Source organism: Chamaea fasciata, unplaced genomic scaffold, assembly GCF_029207755.1.
Source record: "Chamaea fasciata isolate MVZ Bird 193981 ecotype frontalis unplaced genomic scaffold, bChaFas1.0.hap1 SCAF_3, whole genome shotgun sequence".
Classification (NCBI taxonomy): domain Eukaryota; kingdom Metazoa; phylum Chordata; class Aves; order Passeriformes; family Sylviidae; genus Chamaea; species Chamaea fasciata.
Window position 1 is genome coordinate 65,379,877 of NW_027094088.1, and position 19,231 is coordinate 65,399,107.

The 19,231-nt window shown below is 38.4% G+C and overlaps 1 protein-coding gene across 1 annotated transcript in view; it reads left to right on the forward strand.

Annotated features, from left to right (window-relative positions):
- The first annotated feature begins 2,155 nt into the window (after positions 1-2,155).
- ROS1 (ROS proto-oncogene 1, receptor tyrosine kinase) overlaps positions 2,156-19,231 on the forward strand; it is a 69,664-nt gene continuing 52,588 nt past the window's right edge. The window contains exons 1-13 of the mRNA XM_066180501.1: positions 2,156-2,278; positions 3,964-4,017; positions 5,890-5,949; positions 6,625-6,651; positions 9,439-9,499; positions 10,108-10,256; positions 11,471-11,609; positions 12,080-12,281; positions 12,952-13,028; positions 15,346-15,468; positions 16,429-16,613; positions 17,706-17,803; positions 18,340-18,851. Coding sequence (XP_066036598.1) covers positions 2,156-2,278; positions 3,964-4,017; positions 5,890-5,949; positions 6,625-6,651; positions 9,439-9,499; positions 10,108-10,256; positions 11,471-11,609; positions 12,080-12,281; positions 12,952-13,028; positions 15,346-15,468; positions 16,429-16,613; positions 17,706-17,803; positions 18,340-18,851 — 1,810 coding nt within the window. The remainder of the gene's footprint in view (positions 2,279-3,963; positions 4,018-5,889; positions 5,950-6,624; positions 6,652-9,438; positions 9,500-10,107; positions 10,257-11,470; positions 11,610-12,079; positions 12,282-12,951; positions 13,029-15,345; positions 15,469-16,428; positions 16,614-17,705; positions 17,804-18,339; positions 18,852-19,231) is intronic.

A 19,231-nucleotide genomic window follows, 5' to 3' on the forward strand; every position in this document is an offset into this window, starting at 1 on the left:
TAAATCCATGCCAGCCAGCATTCTTAATCCTGAGTGACCACATAGATTAATTGTTGAATTCTGTATGATTTTGGTCCACATCAGCACTAGCCCAAGTGCTAGTTCCAGTATTCAGGAACAGTTGTATTATAGTAAATCTAAGAGCCATTGCCCATAGGTATTTCAGCTGTGCCTATCCTCTCTTGGATTATGAGAGATTTTTGAATTGTGGATGTGGGTTATCCCATGCCACTTACTAGGGTGTTGATGTGGGTACATTGAATTTACTAGTATAAATCTAAAAGTCCCAGACACCAAATCCTGAAGGTCCTAAATGTCCTAACTATCCAAAGGCAAAGTTCTTTGCCTCAGGAAGAAATTGCAGCCTCCATCTGCCTGTCACCACCTTCTCTTCAGTGTTGTTGGTCATGTGAGCTCTGATGAAAGTTCCTCAGCCAAGATGAGCTGGATTAGCAGAGACCTACTATTTAAGCAGTTAGACTAAACTGGCTTATTTTGGCTGGATCTAAGTACCTCGTTCTTGAGCAGCTTTGCTCATGGGCTGGAGTGGGGGCAGCATCCTTCTGGAATGGAGAAGGGACAAGCAAATTGGGCAGTAATTCCCCCACACCTGCAAAGCTGAAAGCCCTGAGCTGAAAGCAAATCTCACCCTAGATGAGCCTTACTCTCACCTGGATGTTCCCTTGAGTAGTGGTGAGGAGACTGAGATAATGCACAAGGAAAACCCTCAGTGCTTCCCAGGGCAACTGGAAGAAAAAGAAGGAACCTGGTCCTAAAAGCCTTGGACCACTTTGAGCCACATGCTTCCCAATATTCATTGTCTCCAGCCTGGCTTTTCCTTTCCTCCTGTCTTAGTGCATTTACTCCTTTCACTGCATGGACAGAACAACATAGGGGGTTGTACTAGAGCCTGAGCCAGAAAAAAACAGCATCAGGTTAATGCCAACCAATTCACCTCTGCTGCTGTTGGGTTAGTGTTAACCTGGTTCTCAGCCTATCCTATTACGTGACTGTAGAAATGTTTCATTGGTAAGTGAATGGGGCTTGGAAAGGTATGGTGGAAAAGCAGGTACCCTTTCTAAGCAGCAACAACAGGATGTGCCAGCCTCAACTGATCATCAAAATGCTATATTGTTTATAAAATAGCACATTTGATTTATAATGAGTAATGCACATGCACAAAATGACATAGCATTTGTATACATATACATATACATGTACATATACATGTACATGTACATGTACATGTACATGTACCTGTGTGTGTGTGTATGTGTGTGTGTAAACTGGATTGATTTTCTACTGCAGAAGTATTCTGTGGATGTCTCTACTGGTACAGGTCAGATGGGCTACAGACCAGGATCTGGATGTCTTAAGCTTGACTTACCATGGACCTCTTTAACTTGAGTCTTCAACTTTATGTAAGACTCTTCACCACCCTTTAAATCAGACACACAATTTATCATCAGCTTCCTTTTCCTTCCATGATGTGGATGCAAACTTAATTTGTGCTTCCTCATCTAGAGAACCCCCAGCAAATTGGCTCTGGTTAGTTTATGTCTAGATTGCATCTGAGGGCAGACACAGGTCTGTTCTGTGTGGTATTTTGGTGTGAAAATAGAACATTTGTAAACAGTCATTCGAAAAAAGATTAATTAAATTTTTGCCATGTCTGATACGACCAATGGTGTTCTAACAAAGTTACTCATCATCACCAACAAATTTTCTTAGTTGCATCCATGTACAAATATTTAGAAATAGCTTAATCTAGTCAAAAGTAACTTTAAGCCATTTTTCTCCCACCATTTCCCTGTTTCTGTGTGGCTTGGAACACCTGATTAAAAGCATTGCACTTAGTTTCCTTTTTACGTTAATGATATTTGTGTAAGTAGATACACCGACTTTCATTGGTCAGCTCTTTTATTTCAGTGGCTTAATAAGAAACTATGAAAAAGAGGTTGCGTAAATTTGAGACAAGGGCTCCAGGAAGCTGAGAAGTTGTTGAAGGAGTGGAGTGTAAACAAGGATTCAAAAAATATTTTAATGATCTGACATGCAGAAATGTCACAGTTGCATCTCTGTCACCTAGACTAAAGGGAGTTTGTATGGTGAAGTCAAGGGAAGTATCAGATTAACGGATGAAATTGTTTAAGTTATGAAGAACACTTGCCTGTGGGATTTCCTGCTAAGAAGTCCTGTTGCTTTTTACTGTCTATGGATTTCTGCAGTGCACTGTGCTTTCTCAGGGAATTGTCTAAACTTATGTACAAGTAACCTGGTAAGTTTTCAAAACCTGTGCCTGATCTTTTGAAACACAGATTGTTGTTAGCACTGTAAGAACTTCATATTACATGTCAGTGTTTTCAAAATTACTCTAAAGAATATGTTTTACTAAGAGCAGTGTTTGAGAATTAATGTTTAATATTTGAATTTGTAGAATCTGGTAAGGAACAAACCCCACTACTCTGATTGCAGGCAATTACTGTAAATGCTAAAGACTCTGGAGGATGGGGAAGATAAACTTTTATTCTTTCAGTTTATTCAGTTATTTCAGTCTAGTCCAGGGCTTTTCTTAGATAATCATGGGAAACTGTAAAGTCACAATAAATTTTCTTTCTGTGACATGCACAGCTATCCTGAACTTAGTTAGAGCTTAATTTTTAAGTTAGCTGGTTTAACTTGTAGGTAATCCTGTAAGTATTAAAATTAGAGATCAGATCCTTAGTTTTATATTTTCCTAGTATTCCTTGGAATAGTGTGCAAAGCATTCAGCAAATGCAAGACAAGCAAAACTCCTGAAATCTTAACAATTATTCTGCCTTCAGGAGTTGCCTCCTTTCTTCTATTTGCCAGAAATGTTGATGTGTTTTAAAGCATTGTGTATCTTTGCTTTGTAAAAAGGGCATTTTTTGCCTCAGTGCTAATTGTGGAAACCTGCTACAGAGAAGTATGACCTGCTCTAGTTTACTTCATACACTTGCCTGACAGTTCCTTTAAATCTATTTGGAGCTCTTGCATCAGTGAAAGAGTTAACTGCCCTCTCTGATGGAAACCTATCATGCAATGATAACTTTAATGGGGATTATTTGATTTGAGTTTAAATTAATTCAGAATAAGAAATAAGTTGCTCTTCCTTTCAGCTTTGAAAGACAGAAAAATCACATCTATGTTCAGTGAATGTATTGATTCAGGTGTGAAAAATGTAATCTTCAAGTCTGAGAGTTGTGAACCTTATTTTTCTCCTCTGGTCTACTTGTTGTGTTCGATTATTTTTTGTGACAACTTTGATCCTCACTATTGTCATGGTGTACCCAGTGTGCTGAAAATTTCTTCCTGGGAATTGTTTTATTAAGGCTGCTCTTACCTGGTTTCAGGTCAAAAATTTAAGAGCTGCTATTCAGCTTCTCTAAGGTCGTTGCATATATCCTCATATCATTTGCACTTCAGTGACAGTGATGGGTTTTGCACACTTTGAATGATGTGAAAAAACAGGCACGGTTGGCTGGAGAGCACTTCTGGCAGGAGAGGAAGGGTGGTGGCAGTCACCATATGGCTGTGTGAAACTCCCTCAAAAGGTGGCCAGACAAAAGGCATTTAGCTTGAAGGAAGGTCTCTCCGGTCCCAAGAGGTCAAAGCCACTTGGCTTTGTCATTTAAGCCCAACATGTTTGTGAAGCATTTGTTATTGGCTCAGTGAACCGGAATGGGGAGGTAAGAGCCAAATTCCTACCTCAGATGATTTGATAGCCACCAACTGATTTTGCCAATATCTTTGTTTGATGATATCTCTGAAATTAGTCTCATGTGAGAAGCTACTGCTGGGTCAACAATAACTTTCCCCAAATGAGGAAAGATCAGCCAAAGAAAATTTGGTTCACAGGAAGCCAATGATTTAATGTGTTTAAATCAAAGAATTCTGGGGAATTATTTTGATTCTTTCAAAAAATTATTTATTTTCCTATAGGAAGGAGAACTTGGAATTACTAACCTTTGCAATGTTAGTGACATCACTGAAGCGGTGAGTAATGGTTTACTTTGTTAATTACCGGCATTTTATGTTCCTGCTATTTGAATACAATGGGTACAATGATCATATTTTCAAAGGCTTCATGAAAATATGCAGAGTTGCCTGTCTAGCATAAGTCACTAAGTTGAGTGGGTAGGTTAGGTTCAAATTTTTAGAGACAGTGCTCTGAATATTTTTTTATTTAAAGAAAATGTGTAAAGGGTGATGATCTCTGCTATGAGTTATGTTCACATTTGTGATTTACAAAGTTCATAACCTCTCATTTTTGAGACAATGAGTCAAAACTACTATTGCCTCCAACATGCAAATCATTAAGACTGTCTTATTCAGTTACCTCTGTATAGTTGAGTAGTTTATTTCATTTTCTCAATGATACAATGTAAGAAAACTTATAACTGTTGAACATTTAGAGTTCTCTAGAACTTCAGATGGTTGTGTCTGTCATGGGGACTCAACGTGAGCTTTCCATAGGAGCATTCTTGGAGGACTTCAGCTCATTTCCTAGTTGAGATTGCAGATGCAATTCAAGCTGGTGGTGATAAATAACATAGAGAGTAAAAAATTTTCAGCTCCTCTGAAATTGCCGAATAGAGCTTAAAGGGCAACTGGCAAAAAAAAAAAGAAAAAAAAAAGGATGTAAAGGTATGCATGCAGGATGATAAGCATGGCTGGAACCAGTGGAGAAACAGATAAAGAGGACTACAGTGGGGTTTTTGCAAGTTATGTAACAAGAAGCAACAGTGCATGCCCAAAGAAAAAGTTGAAGGCAGAGTCACCTTTAATATTGAAGCATTCAGTGAATATGGCCACCAAAGACCCCTCTTGATAAACCTTCAGGACCATAGCAGGACTTCCAGTAGGAGGCAGATACATGGAAATTAGTTCTAGGAAAGTGATGTTTATGTATTAGATTAGAAACACATTTTAATGAATATGTGTGATTATAGTGGATAAATACTTTGTTGCAAAATCTCACAATACAGACAGAAATAAGGAGATATCCTTCTGTGTGTCCTGCACAGATAAAGAATGCCTGCTTTCTAATGGCTCAAGAGTGTGTTAGAAAGTTTCTTCCTGCCAATTTCAGTATCAGTGATTATACATACTCTTTGAAGAGTGCTGGAGAATTCAGTCTTCAGTATTTAACAGAGAGACTAGTGGAAAGCACCCTTCAGCATCTGGTATGTAGTGAGGTTGGGCCATTTATGATGCTGAGACCATAAAAGTCTGTGTTGTCATGACAATACACAGTAAGGTTGACTCACCTGTTTAAGTTACTGGGTGTCTTTGCTCAGTGTTATCAAGTCTTCAGTGTATTTTTCATGAGGCTTTGTACTGATACTCAGTATCTGTCTTCTGCTTCTAAAATTGTTCCAGCTTCCCTTTGAAAACTTTCACAACCACTAAGAAGTAGATGGGACAGCACAAACAAGAAAGGTCCAGCATCAAAACTGAACGACATAATATTTATTACTTCTCTGAAAATTCCTGGTTTTAAAACCAATGCCTATTGGCGAGCACATGTAGGAGGGCTTGTGCTGAACAGCTTTCCCCTGTGCTTTGCTGTCCTGCACACTGCATATCTGCTACTTCTGCAGAGAGAAAAAGTAGTAAAATACAGCTGGGAGGGTGAGAGTGCTGGCCACATCTGTGAACTCATTCCCAGAACAAGACTGAATTTATTTTTCTTTGTATTTGGTTTTACTTTGAGAAGGGCACTATACAACAAAACTCTCTACCTGTAGGATCTGAGTACTTATAATACCCATATGTACCTTTAATATATTGCTAATGCTGGAGTATCCCTAACCTTTGGAACTCTGCTTTCAAAGTCATTTTTACAGCCACTGTCTGTCTTTACAGTGTACACAGGGATGTCAGTTTTGGAATGCAACCATGCAAACTGACTGTCCACTGAAATGTGTGAGTATTACCTGAGCTTTGGCTCTTTGCACTTGTCTCCAGCCTGTCAAGTATCTTATCCAATGGCAGACATTCAAAATCTAACCAGAGCAGTGTTTCTATGAAAAGATGTAATGTCTACGTTTTTTCTCAGTTCCTTGTAAATTCTGTTTTGAGAAATTAATAATTCTTGTAATGCAAGTTGCCTCTAATATCAAAAGTTTTCATTGGGTTCGCCAGAATATATGTGTATTTTGCAGTTCATTAAGCTCAACACAGATTTTTAGATGGTGAGAATGCACTAGTGCTTTTCAGGATTTTACTCTACTGGGTCGGTTTCAGAGTTGCATGAGGATGTAAATGAAGCACATGGCTGTCAATAGATTGATTTCTTGTTTTTACTAAACCAGGTGGATGGGAACTAGCGTTGGTCTGGGACAATTGCCATGATGGATTTTAAACTTCCCATTTTTCTGCATCTCTTGAACACCTGAATCTCATTCAACCTTAGCATCACTCTAATGCTGACTTTGTTTTTTCAAGCATGGGTTTTCCTTCTTTCATTATTTGCCAGTGATGAGATTTTGTGATGTACTTTCATGGTAAGAAATTCTAATAAAATGGTGTTATCTGTTTGAAATACTCTGTGATTATATTTATGCTAACCCCACATTTTATTAATTTGTTTCTTGGCAGAATGAGACATACACTAGAGTGTGTGAGGTAAGTTAAATGCCATCAGAGCAATACAAAAAAACCACGGTTTCAGTAATTGCTATGTCCACACAGTGCTAAGAAATACAATGTAGATACACAAACTTATCACTTCAGGTCTATTTGCTTTGTACTCCCTAAAGCTGTAGAATTAGTTATGTACCTTTTCAGCATGGTGACCAAGGACGGGTTTGCATTAAAAACTACTGTGTGACAAAGAACATTGCTGTAAAGAATGCAGACTAATCTCAGTATTATGGAACAGGACAGACCAATGCAAAATGTGTCCTATGCTCGTACAAGAGAGTTGTTCATCCAGTTTTTCATTAATTCCATCAAAGACTATCCAGAGAGAAAGCTTGTTAAGGCTGGTATGACACCAGCTTGGTGAGAAGTGGAAACAAAGACTGGGAGCTAGAAGACAAAACTCTTGACTGGATAGAGTCTAAATGAAATAAAATGCAATTCAGTAAGGGGCAACATGTGGCCCTCTAGAAAGAGATCTCAGGTGGGGAGTGCTGTGGATGGACTGGTGTTCACGGTGATGAGTATGGGTCAAAAAAGTGCTGGTAAAGAGATGGGCCCTTTCAGCATGAACATAGAACCCAGGGTAGGATAGGACAGAGATTACATGATTGAAGGATTGTGTTTGGCACTGCTGAGACCTCAGGATGAAGGTTGTTCCCAGATGTAAGCAACCCATTTGAAGGAGTTGCTGGAGGAGTTGGAGAGAGTCACGAGTAGAATACAAACCCACTGACAATTTGATTGAAAGGATTTTGGGTTTTTTTTAATGCTTTGTAGTCTATCAAATTGTGATGATGACAAAGGTTTGCTAATGCACTAAATGGTAGTTTTGGAGTGTAGGAACAGTCCAAGAAGTAACCAAATTTACTTTTGTAGAAACATAAAATGAGTGTGGAGATTTTGTTGCTTTTGTGTTGGGGTTTTATTTTTGGCTCTCTGGTCACGCAATATGCCACTTAAATATGCTGAGTCTGCAAGGGGTTTTTTTGGGATTATCTTTCCACTGGATCAGCTGACTGACTTGACTACCCACATGTCAGGCACGCACTGTGTTATGGCATCCAGAGGATCAGGTCATTGCAATCTGCAGAGCAAAGGAGTGGGAGTGAGGGTGGAATTTTTTTTTCTGGCATTAACTCAGTTCTGTTGTCTGAATACACCTTGGGACTGAAATCTGGTAGTATTTCTCCTTCTACCTAGGAACAGGGGATTGCCACTGAATTTCATGGAATAGTCACAAGAAAAGACATCTGACTGTGGCTTATATAAGAATGTTGCTGATGGATGAAGAAAATATGAGGATTTATTGTTTTCAAGTAGAGAAGCTGAAAAATTTCCCTCAAAATTTAGGATTAGGAGCTTTAGCAGTCCTCTTACCTCAATGAAACATCAAATGTATGGCTCAGGTTCAGACAAAAATCAGAAGAAAGAATAGCACAACAAAAAACAAATGTTCAGAAATACCTGTGTTAAATGAGGCAGAAGGCACTATGAATCAGCATGTAATCCAGGGACGCTACCCTTTAAAATAAATAAATATTAATCATAAATTAAAGCTCCAGTGTACACGAGATAACTTATATTAGCTAATACCTGTATTTTCACTTGCTAACAGTGGTGATAGTTTACCTGGAAGTACTTAATTTCTCTGAAAATGAAAATACTGGAAAAAATTTGTAAGTGCTTGCACTTGGTACTGAATGTCTAGGTGTCATAATGTATATAGGAATATACAGCTAAGAAAGTTTTCAAATCTGTCTCAGTTGCAACTCCGTTGTCTGAAATAACATGTCTTATTGTTTCCATGGGGTGCCAGAAGTGTGTTTCCTCAAATCATAGGAAGAGCGATTAAAAAACTTCCCTCACTTGCCATAATGAATTGCTTCTGAATGATCTAAAGGTTGGTTATGACTTAAAAGGTTGCTGTATGGAGTAAACTTCAAGATTTTAAAGCTGAATGAACTTGCAGAATAAAATGAGCCCAAATAAACCTCCTGCCTAGAAAAGCTCAAATCACCACTTCTCAAAAGTTTCGGATTTCCAGGAGACTCAGTCTTGCATGTAATTTTAAAGCTACTGAGACCCACCTAGAACATGTTTCTACTTCTTCTTAAGTTCTCTACATAAAAAGCAGGATGACACTATATTTATCTTCCCTACCTGAGATGAAAACTCATTTTCTGGTCTTAGGATGTCAGTGTGGAGCTCACTGCCCTTGGGGTATTTGTTATGTTTGCAGCTTGTAGGCATAACTGTTACAGAAGGAGTAGCTGCTGAAAAGGAAGTGTGAATTAGGCATGGCTGCTCTTAAAAATTGCCAATTTCAGCTATTTTAAAAATTCACTGGAAATACATTGGAAGAATGTTCCTCATTCATAGGGAATACATGAAGCAGGCAAGGGTGAAATGCAACATATGGAATATATTACTAACTAGTCAAAACCTTGTCTTCCTAACTCCATGGTCATCACTGAAGTCTATTTCCAACTGTAATGTAACCCCATGTTCATGCTTTCCACAAAGGAACAGTGTGTAAGGAGGAAACCTTTAATTCAGGGCCCAGTGAATTGATGAAAATGTTCTCAAGGAAATCTTTAGAGCGACTTCACGGTAGTGCTACTTTTTAGATTTAATATAATTATTTCCACAGGATTTGTGTATATGCAAAATATCTATAGAATTTGTATGTATTTAAAATGTGTCTGCATGATTCTGGAAGGAAGTTTGCCTTTACACAAAGCTAACCAGTAAGTTCTGTGCCCTACACAGAGAGTTTCCTGTAAGTTTGGCTGTGGCTTTGCAGAGGATGCATATGGAGTTGAAGCACTAAGTAAGTCTGAATAGAGTCCTGTGTCCAACTGACAGCCTGATAAATTCATAGTCTTGTTCTATATTCTGGATTTATTTAAAAACTACGAGTGTCTTGAGTATTTTCATTAATCAGAAAGCTACCACTCTTCTTTTTCCTTTTAACAAGTACACTGAAGTTTATCTTGGAGTGAAACATTTTTACTTCCCTTCCATGGACATAAGACTTTTTGAATCTAGTCTCAACTGTTTAAGATTACACCTTGGGCCAATACAGTGCTATTGAAATAATGCCCTTGAAAATTTTTTCAGAAGTCTCTCATGCCTTCTCTACATTTCTAATTAGAATATTTTTACTAGGTAGCTGTAACTAAAAATGCACTTACACAAGTATGGGGTTGTAGTCACAACTGCTCACATTGAACCTGGCCCTTATCTGTCTGACTTATCAAACTGTCTTTAAAATGCCATGCGAGACACTCAGCAATATTTTTCAATGTATTCTTTCATGTGTTTTTATGGGGCTTAGAGCTTTTAGGTGTGTGAGGTGAAAGGTTTTTGCCTTTGAGATGCAGGGATTGCCATGAAAGATTTTTTTTTCCTTACTGTTATATTGTACTTTCCCCTCAGACTACTTGAACAAACCTAGTGCACCATTTGCATCTGTTGTTGGAAACCACAGTGTCACATTAGGGTGGAAGGCAGCTAACATCTCTGGGGTTAAATACATTATCCAGTGGAAGTTCAACAAGCTCCCTGGTGACTGGAGGTACACAGAGGTAAGAGAGGACACCTTTTACATTGCAAGGAAACGAGCTCTTTTCTGCTTTTAGTGTTTTTTGGGGTGCAGTTTTTGGTGATTTTTTGGGCGTTTTGTTTTGTTTTCTTTTTTAGAAAAATATTAGATAATATGTTAGGTACATGAAAGAGACTTTCAAAATCATGAGTGGCAAGAGGAAGCTGAGAAACAGTGGATTATTCCCCATTTCCTGCAACATAGGAACTAGGGACCTTGATGGAAACTATCAGGTAGCAGGTTCAAAATTAGCAAAATGTATTTTCTCACTGAATGGGGAGTTGAAATGTTCAGCTGCTTCCTGGCATGTGTGGATGTTAAATTGCTAAATTTAAACTCCTGAATATTAAAATTGCTAAAATTACTAAATCGGCTTTGAAAAGTGACTGGAAAATTAGCAGAAGAAAAAATTGAGTTCTACTAAATGCAAATATTCCTATTGTTTCCTGTTGAGCCATGTTTGTGAAATACTAGTGAGAATATTCAGGAGAAGTATGGCTGTAGGCTTTCTTTCCCCCATTTCTTTTTAATACCTTTCCCTAGGGAAATTTTTTTTTTGATTCTTGTCAAAGCACAATACTTGGCTAGAAGGACCTTTGTTCTGACTCAGTAGAGTTATTCTCATAATTTGTTCTTTTGCGTCAGCTGTACACTTGTTATCTTGCCATCATCTCTATTGGATCAATTTACAGGGCATGACAAGTTGGTGCCACAAATCAAAGGTAAAGGTAATTTGCTAAGCAGGAAGTTATTCTGAATGAATCATTGATGAAATAATAGGGAGCAATTACTTCAGACAATAAATATTTCAGTATTACTAGGATCCTTTGTACCTGAAACCTGTGGTATATGTTTAAAATACATTGCTTGTAATATGCTACTATTTTAGCTTTTTTTTTTTTTAACTTTTTTTCTTAAAATTTACTATTATATTGCATCAATCCTTTGATCCATTGTTGAGATTTGGCACCACGTTCTGAGGAAAGAGAAGAGAAAGTGTTCTGATGAGATGGAAATCCAAGTCTGTGCTGAAAATAACTTTCAGAGTTTCCTCTTAATTAAACTTAGGATGCTGCCCTTTTTTTATCCTGAAATATGTATGTTGTTGTATGAGACCTCTTTTGCCCTCGTAACATCCTACATCGTAGCTGCAGTTGGAGGAAGGAGAAGCCCAATTGTGTTTGTGCATTAATCTAGGTAGTATCTGAAACTTCATACACCATCAAAGACCTTCACGCCTTCACAGAATACGTGTTTCAAGTAGTTTGGATCATTACATCTCAGCTGCAGCTCCATTCTCCACCAAGTCCCAGCTACCGGACACATGCTTTTGGAGGTAATGAATTGCACTATTAATTCCATCTTTCAGAACCTCAGCAGAAACCTTTGGGTTTCATTGGCAGAAAACATTGGTGCCTAATCTTCAGAACCACTTGTATGCTGTCTCTTGAGTAGCTGCAGAAGAGCAAACTAAAAAACTATAGGTTCTTTTTTGTTATACCTAGAAGATTTAGGGCTTCTCCCTGCTTTTGGTTTTAAAAGCAAGCACAAAAAAGTACATGGTCAAAAATGTGAGGGCACATGAGGTGCTTTTGTACATAATTATGCATGTATTTAATTGAAACACAGTCCCGTTTTCCTGGACATTAAAAAAACCCTGAAATGTTGCTGAAATGTTAACTGTCCCTAATAATATTTATTGGTGTATAAATGAATTAAAAGGTGTGAAACCTAAAAATGTATTTAAAAATGTAAAACAGTTAATGTCTTAATCAAATACTGGAGTCAGATATTTCTGTCTTGCAGTTCCTGCAACAGCTCCTGTCATTAAAGACATTCAGAGTTCAAGTCCAAACACTGTTGAAGTTAGTTGGTCTCCACCTATTTTTCCAAATGGATTGATTATTGGATATAACTTGCTCCTGACCAGTGAGAATCATAAATTACTGAGAGCCTCAAGAGGGCACAGCTTTCAGTTCTACTCCACCTTCCCAAACACCACTTACAGGTACAAAAAGAAAGGATAGCCAGTGTGGCAAGGGATCAGGTCACACCTCTTGCCCAGATAGCACCGAGTATGCCTTAATACCACTTCTGCAAAATTATGCTATTTACTTACATTCTTGCCAAAAGCAAGGGCATCTTCCATGAGGAAATAGAGTTATCCCAGGTAACTTGGCTGCTTTTTCAGAAGTCAGATGGTGAGGAAGGAAAAGCAACTTGATATAGGGCTGGGAGGCATTTTCTTAGCTGCCGTTTTTAACTTTTTTAGGCTTTTGTGGCATGTTGTCAGTATAGCTGGAGAAAGACAGAGTGGTCTTCTCTAGTCCTTTAAGCATCTGGAAAAATTCCTTAATTTTTATTAAGTGCAAAGGCCTGCATTCTGCTTACACTGATGAATACAGATCTTCCTTTGAAATGAAGTTGAATTGTTCTTCTGAGTCTGAAAATTTATTTTAAATTGAAATTCAGAAGATTCTGTTGTTCTACCTTTGGGCAATTTAGACCTTGGTCAGTTTTTTTTTGTATTCTAAATTTTCCCAGAGCATTATATTTAAACGGGCATTTTCTGAAAGTCAATCACTTCCGTAGCAGCTTCCCTACTTGACAAAATTTTTCTCAGGCAATCTTTCAAAAGAAACCTGCCAACCAAAACCTGTCTCTTTGGTGTGCCATAGGTTCAGTATTGTGGCAGTTAATGAGGTTGGTGCTGGACCCCCTGCCGAAGCCAACATCACAACCCCGGCATCCAAAGGTACAAGAATAGCAGAGTCCTTGTTCCTGGGGGCAAACTCATGTTCCTTGGCCTGCCTTGTGCCTGGCAGAAGACACAAATATTTAGACTGTGAATATGTCAAGGCGTTGTACACTGAGGAGTCAACAGCACCTCAGAGAGGGTCCTGTCCTTCAGCTCTGGGCATGATTAGGCAGCACAGCATGGGAATGGCCTGTGAAGCTGGTAGGCCCAAGCAGGTTTGAATTGTATTACAAATGAAAAACACCACAGTGGTCTGAGGTGGTGACTGAAATAAACATGATTCCATTTTCTAGATGAGATTTTAACAGCTGTCAAACAAATATATTTCTTCTAATATGAAATACTTAACATGAAACTCTTTGGTCAAAAATTCTCAATTATCTCAAATATGTGAAATCATACTAATTTGGTTTTGCTCATTCATGTAGGTATTTATTTTACTGTATCAACTAATTAATATTGAAGGTAATGATGCAGTATAGCTATTACTCAAAGAATTGCAGAATTATTAATTAATTGACAGAGAAAGACACGTGTCGAAATAGAACACAGGGTGAAATCGATGTTATCAAAATGTTCTTTTAGGAAAGAAAAAAATTACTTCCCTTCTCATGAAAAGATTCAGTTGTCTAACACCTGGAAATGCTTCAGCTTTATGAAAACACTTCAAGACTGTCTCTGAATTGCCAGTTTTCTGCTATTGGTTAGAGAAACAGAACTTGCTTCTCTAGTGCTTTTTAAAATATTACTTTTGTGTGTGTGTGTGTTGTGTATTAGCTCAGACACACTGATATTTCCTTTCTTGATGACTCCACAGAGGTTTTCTCTAGGGTTGGCTGACCCTGAGTCATAAATATTTGTGTCATTTTTAAAAAGTCCTTACTGTGTTCACTATGTCAATTCAATTGCCAAGCAATTAATTTAAGGTAGAAAACAAACAAACAAACCCTATCGTCCCCCCAAACCCCCACCTTATGCGGGTGGGGAACCACCCCACACCCCCATTACTAGTCACCACATAAAATTTCAGTTGTTTCCCCCTGAACTGCACAGGCATGTGTTTTCTCTCTGTGCTAATGTGAACAGGAACATTCCCTTCCTCATATATCATGTCCAGAAATGGTGTTACTGCATCAGGCACTGTAGATCTGAGCCCTGAGAAGAGTCAGGCAGAGAATCTGATTGCTGCTGTAGATTGCAAGAAACGTTACTTGAAAAGAGATAAAGAGGTAATATTGGCCTCTTGTACTCTACTCTGAAGGCATCATCATTGAAATTACTCCAAGTGTGTGCACTGGGAGAAATATATGCAGCTCAATCTATGCAGATTATCTGGGAATAAATTAAGACAGCATTTGATCACAGTTTTGTGATATCCATATGAGGAAATGATATCTGATTGCAGACAGCTGCTTAAACTGGAGAGGAGAAAAAAAAAAGGAAGGATTGTTTGCCAATGGAAATTAGCCAAAATCACACTCAAAATAATACACCGTCTTTAAAAATGAAGGTAACAATCAATTTAGCAGGGTACGTGCTAGATTTCCAAGGATCTGAGATTCAGAAGCGAGGCAAGCTATCTTTCCCAGGGCTATGTATAGCCCAGACAGAAGGTACAGATTTACTGCAGAGGTTTTGCTGTAAATTACTTGGGCCTTTATAAGCATGAAGTCAGTTTATGTGACCAAAACTATACTTGCTGACTTTAAATTCTGTGACTTTATTAGGAAAAAAATAGTAAGTTTATCATCTTTGAAACAGATTATATTATCCCATTATCATCTTTATCTGTGATGGGTACTTGTTTTTTGTTTAAATCACTAACAAAACGTGTTACAACAAAACACATGAAATGAACATACTTGCCTTGCTTTTCTCTGGCTCTGTGGGATAGTATTCTAGTTTGACTGAGGTTTTCAAAGAACTCCAGAGGGGTTAAATACCCTATTTCTGCTGCATCTTGAAGTCACATGGGTGTCATAGTGCCTTCATTTCCTCGAGTCAGTAAGGCTTCATTTGCTCCAGCTTACTTTCCCTCACTAGGGAATTGTTGCAGGAAAGATGGTGTGAAATTCACATGGTGTGTTCTCACCCTGTGTGAAGAGCCAGAATCAACTGTAATGGTGAATAATTCCATATATTCTCAGCCCTCAAAGAGTCTAAGTTTTGGTCTGTCACTGCTAGTGTAACAATATATTCATAGGTACATACATACATACGTTTGGGTACACATGTATTTACATGTCTATTAATGATGTATCTGTGTTAGCAACAAACTGCGGTCATCTAAATTCTGAATTTCTCTGTTTGCTAGTTAAGGAAAAAGCAGCATGGCTCTTCCTATCCAGAAAAGAGTCTTTAAGGAAGAGATACACAGAACATTTCCTCGAAGCTGCTCAGTGCCTGCCAAATGGTATTATACACCACAACATCACAGGTAAAATCAGATTGTGCTCTCTCCTTTTCTGTCAAGTGCGACTAAGACCTCTTTTCACCGAGGACAGGATGCACCTCACATAGCTTGAGACCGTATCTAGTCTTCCTTTATAGTCGATCAAGAGAAATAGGACATGATTTGACGTATTTGAAGTGACAGGCTCTAGGAAGAGATGAATTGTTCTCCCCAGTGCAACTGTTTCTTCACTGTATCTAGGCAGCTGGTTCATTTTTTACATTGTAGGTATCTAAATTGAGGTAAGATGAATTCGTGTTTCCCTGCAATCAATATCTACTTTTTCTCAACATGAATAGTGAGGAAATGAAGTGGTTCAAACTTCTGAGTAAAATAATGCCAAGTGTTAAAAGATAGTGCTAGTGTGTTGGTATACTGATGAAGCATTTAGTTGCCAAAGTCACCAGATTACCGTGTTATCTCAAATTACTCACCACTCCAGTGTTTCTTATCTACACTGGTCCTTGGTCACAGTGTGGAAATCTGAGTTTATCTACCAAATTTCACAAAGGCACAAAAGCTCCACAGAAAGAATATTACCCCTGACTAAATAGCCTTTGATAGTGCAGAGGTGGCACAGATTATCTCAAGCTTGAATTCGAGAGAGAATGGTGCTTTGTGGGGAGATGCCAGTTGCATCTGTTTGACCTGTAGAGGGGCAATCAGTGTCAGTTTGCATATTACATGTTCTCTCTTTGTTTGATTACCTTTCTGAAGGACAATTCTCTATAATAATGTCACTTACATAGCAAATGGGAATGTTTCCTTATTATCTGAAAGAAGACTAGAAATGAGGAGAAAAAACAGTTAACTTTTTGATGCTGATGATGATGATGATGGGTTGCAGACTGAAAAACACGTATTTTTAAGGCAAGTAGAAAAATTAACTGAGAAAAGGGAAACCTTTCTTATATTATCTGTGTGCACGTATCTTTCTATTTTTAGGAATTTCTTTGAATATTTATCAGCAAGTTGTCTATTTTTCTGAAGGGAATTCTATCTGGGTGAAAGGAGTGGCAAATATGTCTGATGTATCTGACCTAATGCTCTTTTATGCTGGCTGGGGGAATATTGTGTCCATCTCAGTAGACTGGCTTTACCAGAGGATATACTTTGTCATGAATGAAAAGGTAATGCCCTAGTGCTTATTAATTTCTTGCTTAATTTGAACCATTACTTGATTAATTTTACATGAAAAATATGATTTATGTATAGATATGTATGCACAAAATATAGTTACAAAAATATATTTTAATACTACATTAATATTCGCATATTTCGTAATTTAAAAAGGAAGAGGGGCTTGACTATCCGTTCATATTTAAAGTAAACACCCTACACAGAACTCTGTATCCTTGCCCTGGTTTTCTCCTTAGGACGTAACTGTTTTGGTTTTAATTTGTTTTTGAGACTGACTTCGCACCCTCCTCATACCCAGAACAGGCACACTGTTTCTCTTGGTTACCCATCTACTCTGCTCATTTCCTACTCTGCCTCAGGAGAGTGGTCAGATAACTAGATAGTATTATTGCTGTCTGTCATGATTAACAAAATATATTAAGTGTTTCATGCAACAGCAACAGCTCAGATTACAGCTGCTTCAGTTTGAAATAAAAAGGGAGATGGCAACCCTGCACTGGATTTCCTGCACATAAAACATCAGTTACACTAATGGTCAGGCTTTGCATGTACCCATGTAATCCTCTAATGTACAAAGGACTAGAAACTTGCCCATAATGGTAAGTGGGGGATTTTTTTTAATCCTCTTGCCATGTCTGATTTTTCACTTACTGCACAGGGATCAGGGAGCAGAAAAAGCAGTAGTGATGAAAAGATACAAAGGAGCTGTAGATGAACAGACCAATGGCAGAGATTTTTGAATTCCAAGGTATTGCTTCCAGGATCAGAAAAGCACTTCCCTTCCCTGCCAGATCATTTTCAAAGTACAGTTTGCTTACACCCTCCAAATTGACTATAGGCAGTTGAATATACAATTTCCCCTCCAGCTTGGAGGTATGACTGACAGCTTCAGGGTAAGCTGTCATGGCTTTGTGTACAAGGGTTATACTTGGCTGACTGAACACTCAGGAGTCCAGAAGGACCAGGGACTGGGAGAGAGGTGTTTTGCTCTCTCAGTTCCCTGAAGGAATCTCTGGTCAGCTTGTCTGCTCCTTAGCAAACACCCTATGAATGCATCACCTGTTTTTCTTCTCATTCCCCAGATACATGTCTGCCATTTACAGAACTGCACAGTAGCTGAAGACATCACTCCTCTTTACGTGACATCCCCTAGGAAGATTATAGCTGATCCCTATAATGGGTAAGTGAACTCCTTTGAGCACTTCGTGCCAAAGGTGCTATAAAGCTCCTCTCTAATTTTCTCCACTTCATTAGTCATCTAGGTTCCTGTTTCAAGCACTTAAGTTAACAAAACAAAAGTGCAGTTGGCAACAAATAACAAACTACAAGACAATTGGAATAAGAGAGGTGCCATGCAATATTGTCTCCTGCATTTTCTTCTCTAGGGCATTAGAAGAAGAGAAAAAGGTTTTCCAACACAGAAATTTGAGTTTCGGAAATTTCATGCTTTTATGAAAATGAAGCTCTATGAATTTTAAATGTTCATGCTTAATATTTAAGGTATTATAGAAGAATATTCTCCAATAATCTGCTATGCAAAGTCTCAGAAGGTAAAAACTGATGTGTCTACTTCCCCAGCATCCATATACTAATAATGCCATAAGCATTTTTCTATTGTGCATAAAGACAGGCACGTCTTAGCTGCTAAAATATTTGTGGCTCATCTACAGACTTCTTGCACTGTAGTTATTTGGGTTCGTTTTGCTTTATTGCCAGTTATATTTTCTGTCTCCTGGAGGATGGCATATACAGAGCAAACCTTCCACTCTTTCCTGGCACTGCCTCTGCAGCTTCACCCGTGGTGAGATCCAGTGCTCTAAGAGCCTTCACGATCAGCTTCCAATCTAAGAGACTCATTTTCTTCAACAAAACAGAACAGGCCTTTGTGTCAGGTTTTCTTGATGGTTCAGAGTTTCACACACTGCGATCACAAGTGCCATTTAATGACATGGAGAGCTTCGTTTATGAGGATAACACATTTACAGTCACAGATGGCTCGGCAGTTTTCCACGAGGAGGTCTCTCCAGTGGGAAGTTCTGGCTTCAATGAGTACATTGTGGACTGCAACTTGATGTACCCAGAGTACTTTGGCATTGGCAACTTGGTGTTCTACGGACCATCAACTCAGCCATTTCCTTTACCAACTCCTCCGTGTCTTGTCACAGCTCTGTTTGGGTTGGACCGAGCCGTAATCAGCTGGAGACCACCTGAACACCCCATTGGAACCAGTAAGTTCAGTTGATTCTCCCCGAAGGGAGAATCCACTTCTTTTCTTTCTAGAGGAGTAACTCTCTGGCTTCCCTTTTCTTGATTTGGGCTTTAGTGACTTCGATAGCAGATCCTGATCAAAGCTGTGGAACAGTTACTTCTGTTTGAAAAATTTAGCCCATAGTTTACCAGTAAAATGGCTAAATTGTCTGTCTAAATTAACAGAAGTTTGTGTTGGCAACTCATATGCCCCCTGCTAGGATTTTAAGCAAAGCTTGATCTTAAATGTGTTCTGGAGTAGCAGTAATGTTGGGTAGTGATATCATACAGAAAATGCATGGCAGAGATGTAATGACTTTTGCTATGGTTTCTATCCTCTGTGCATGTGTCTTTGAATAGC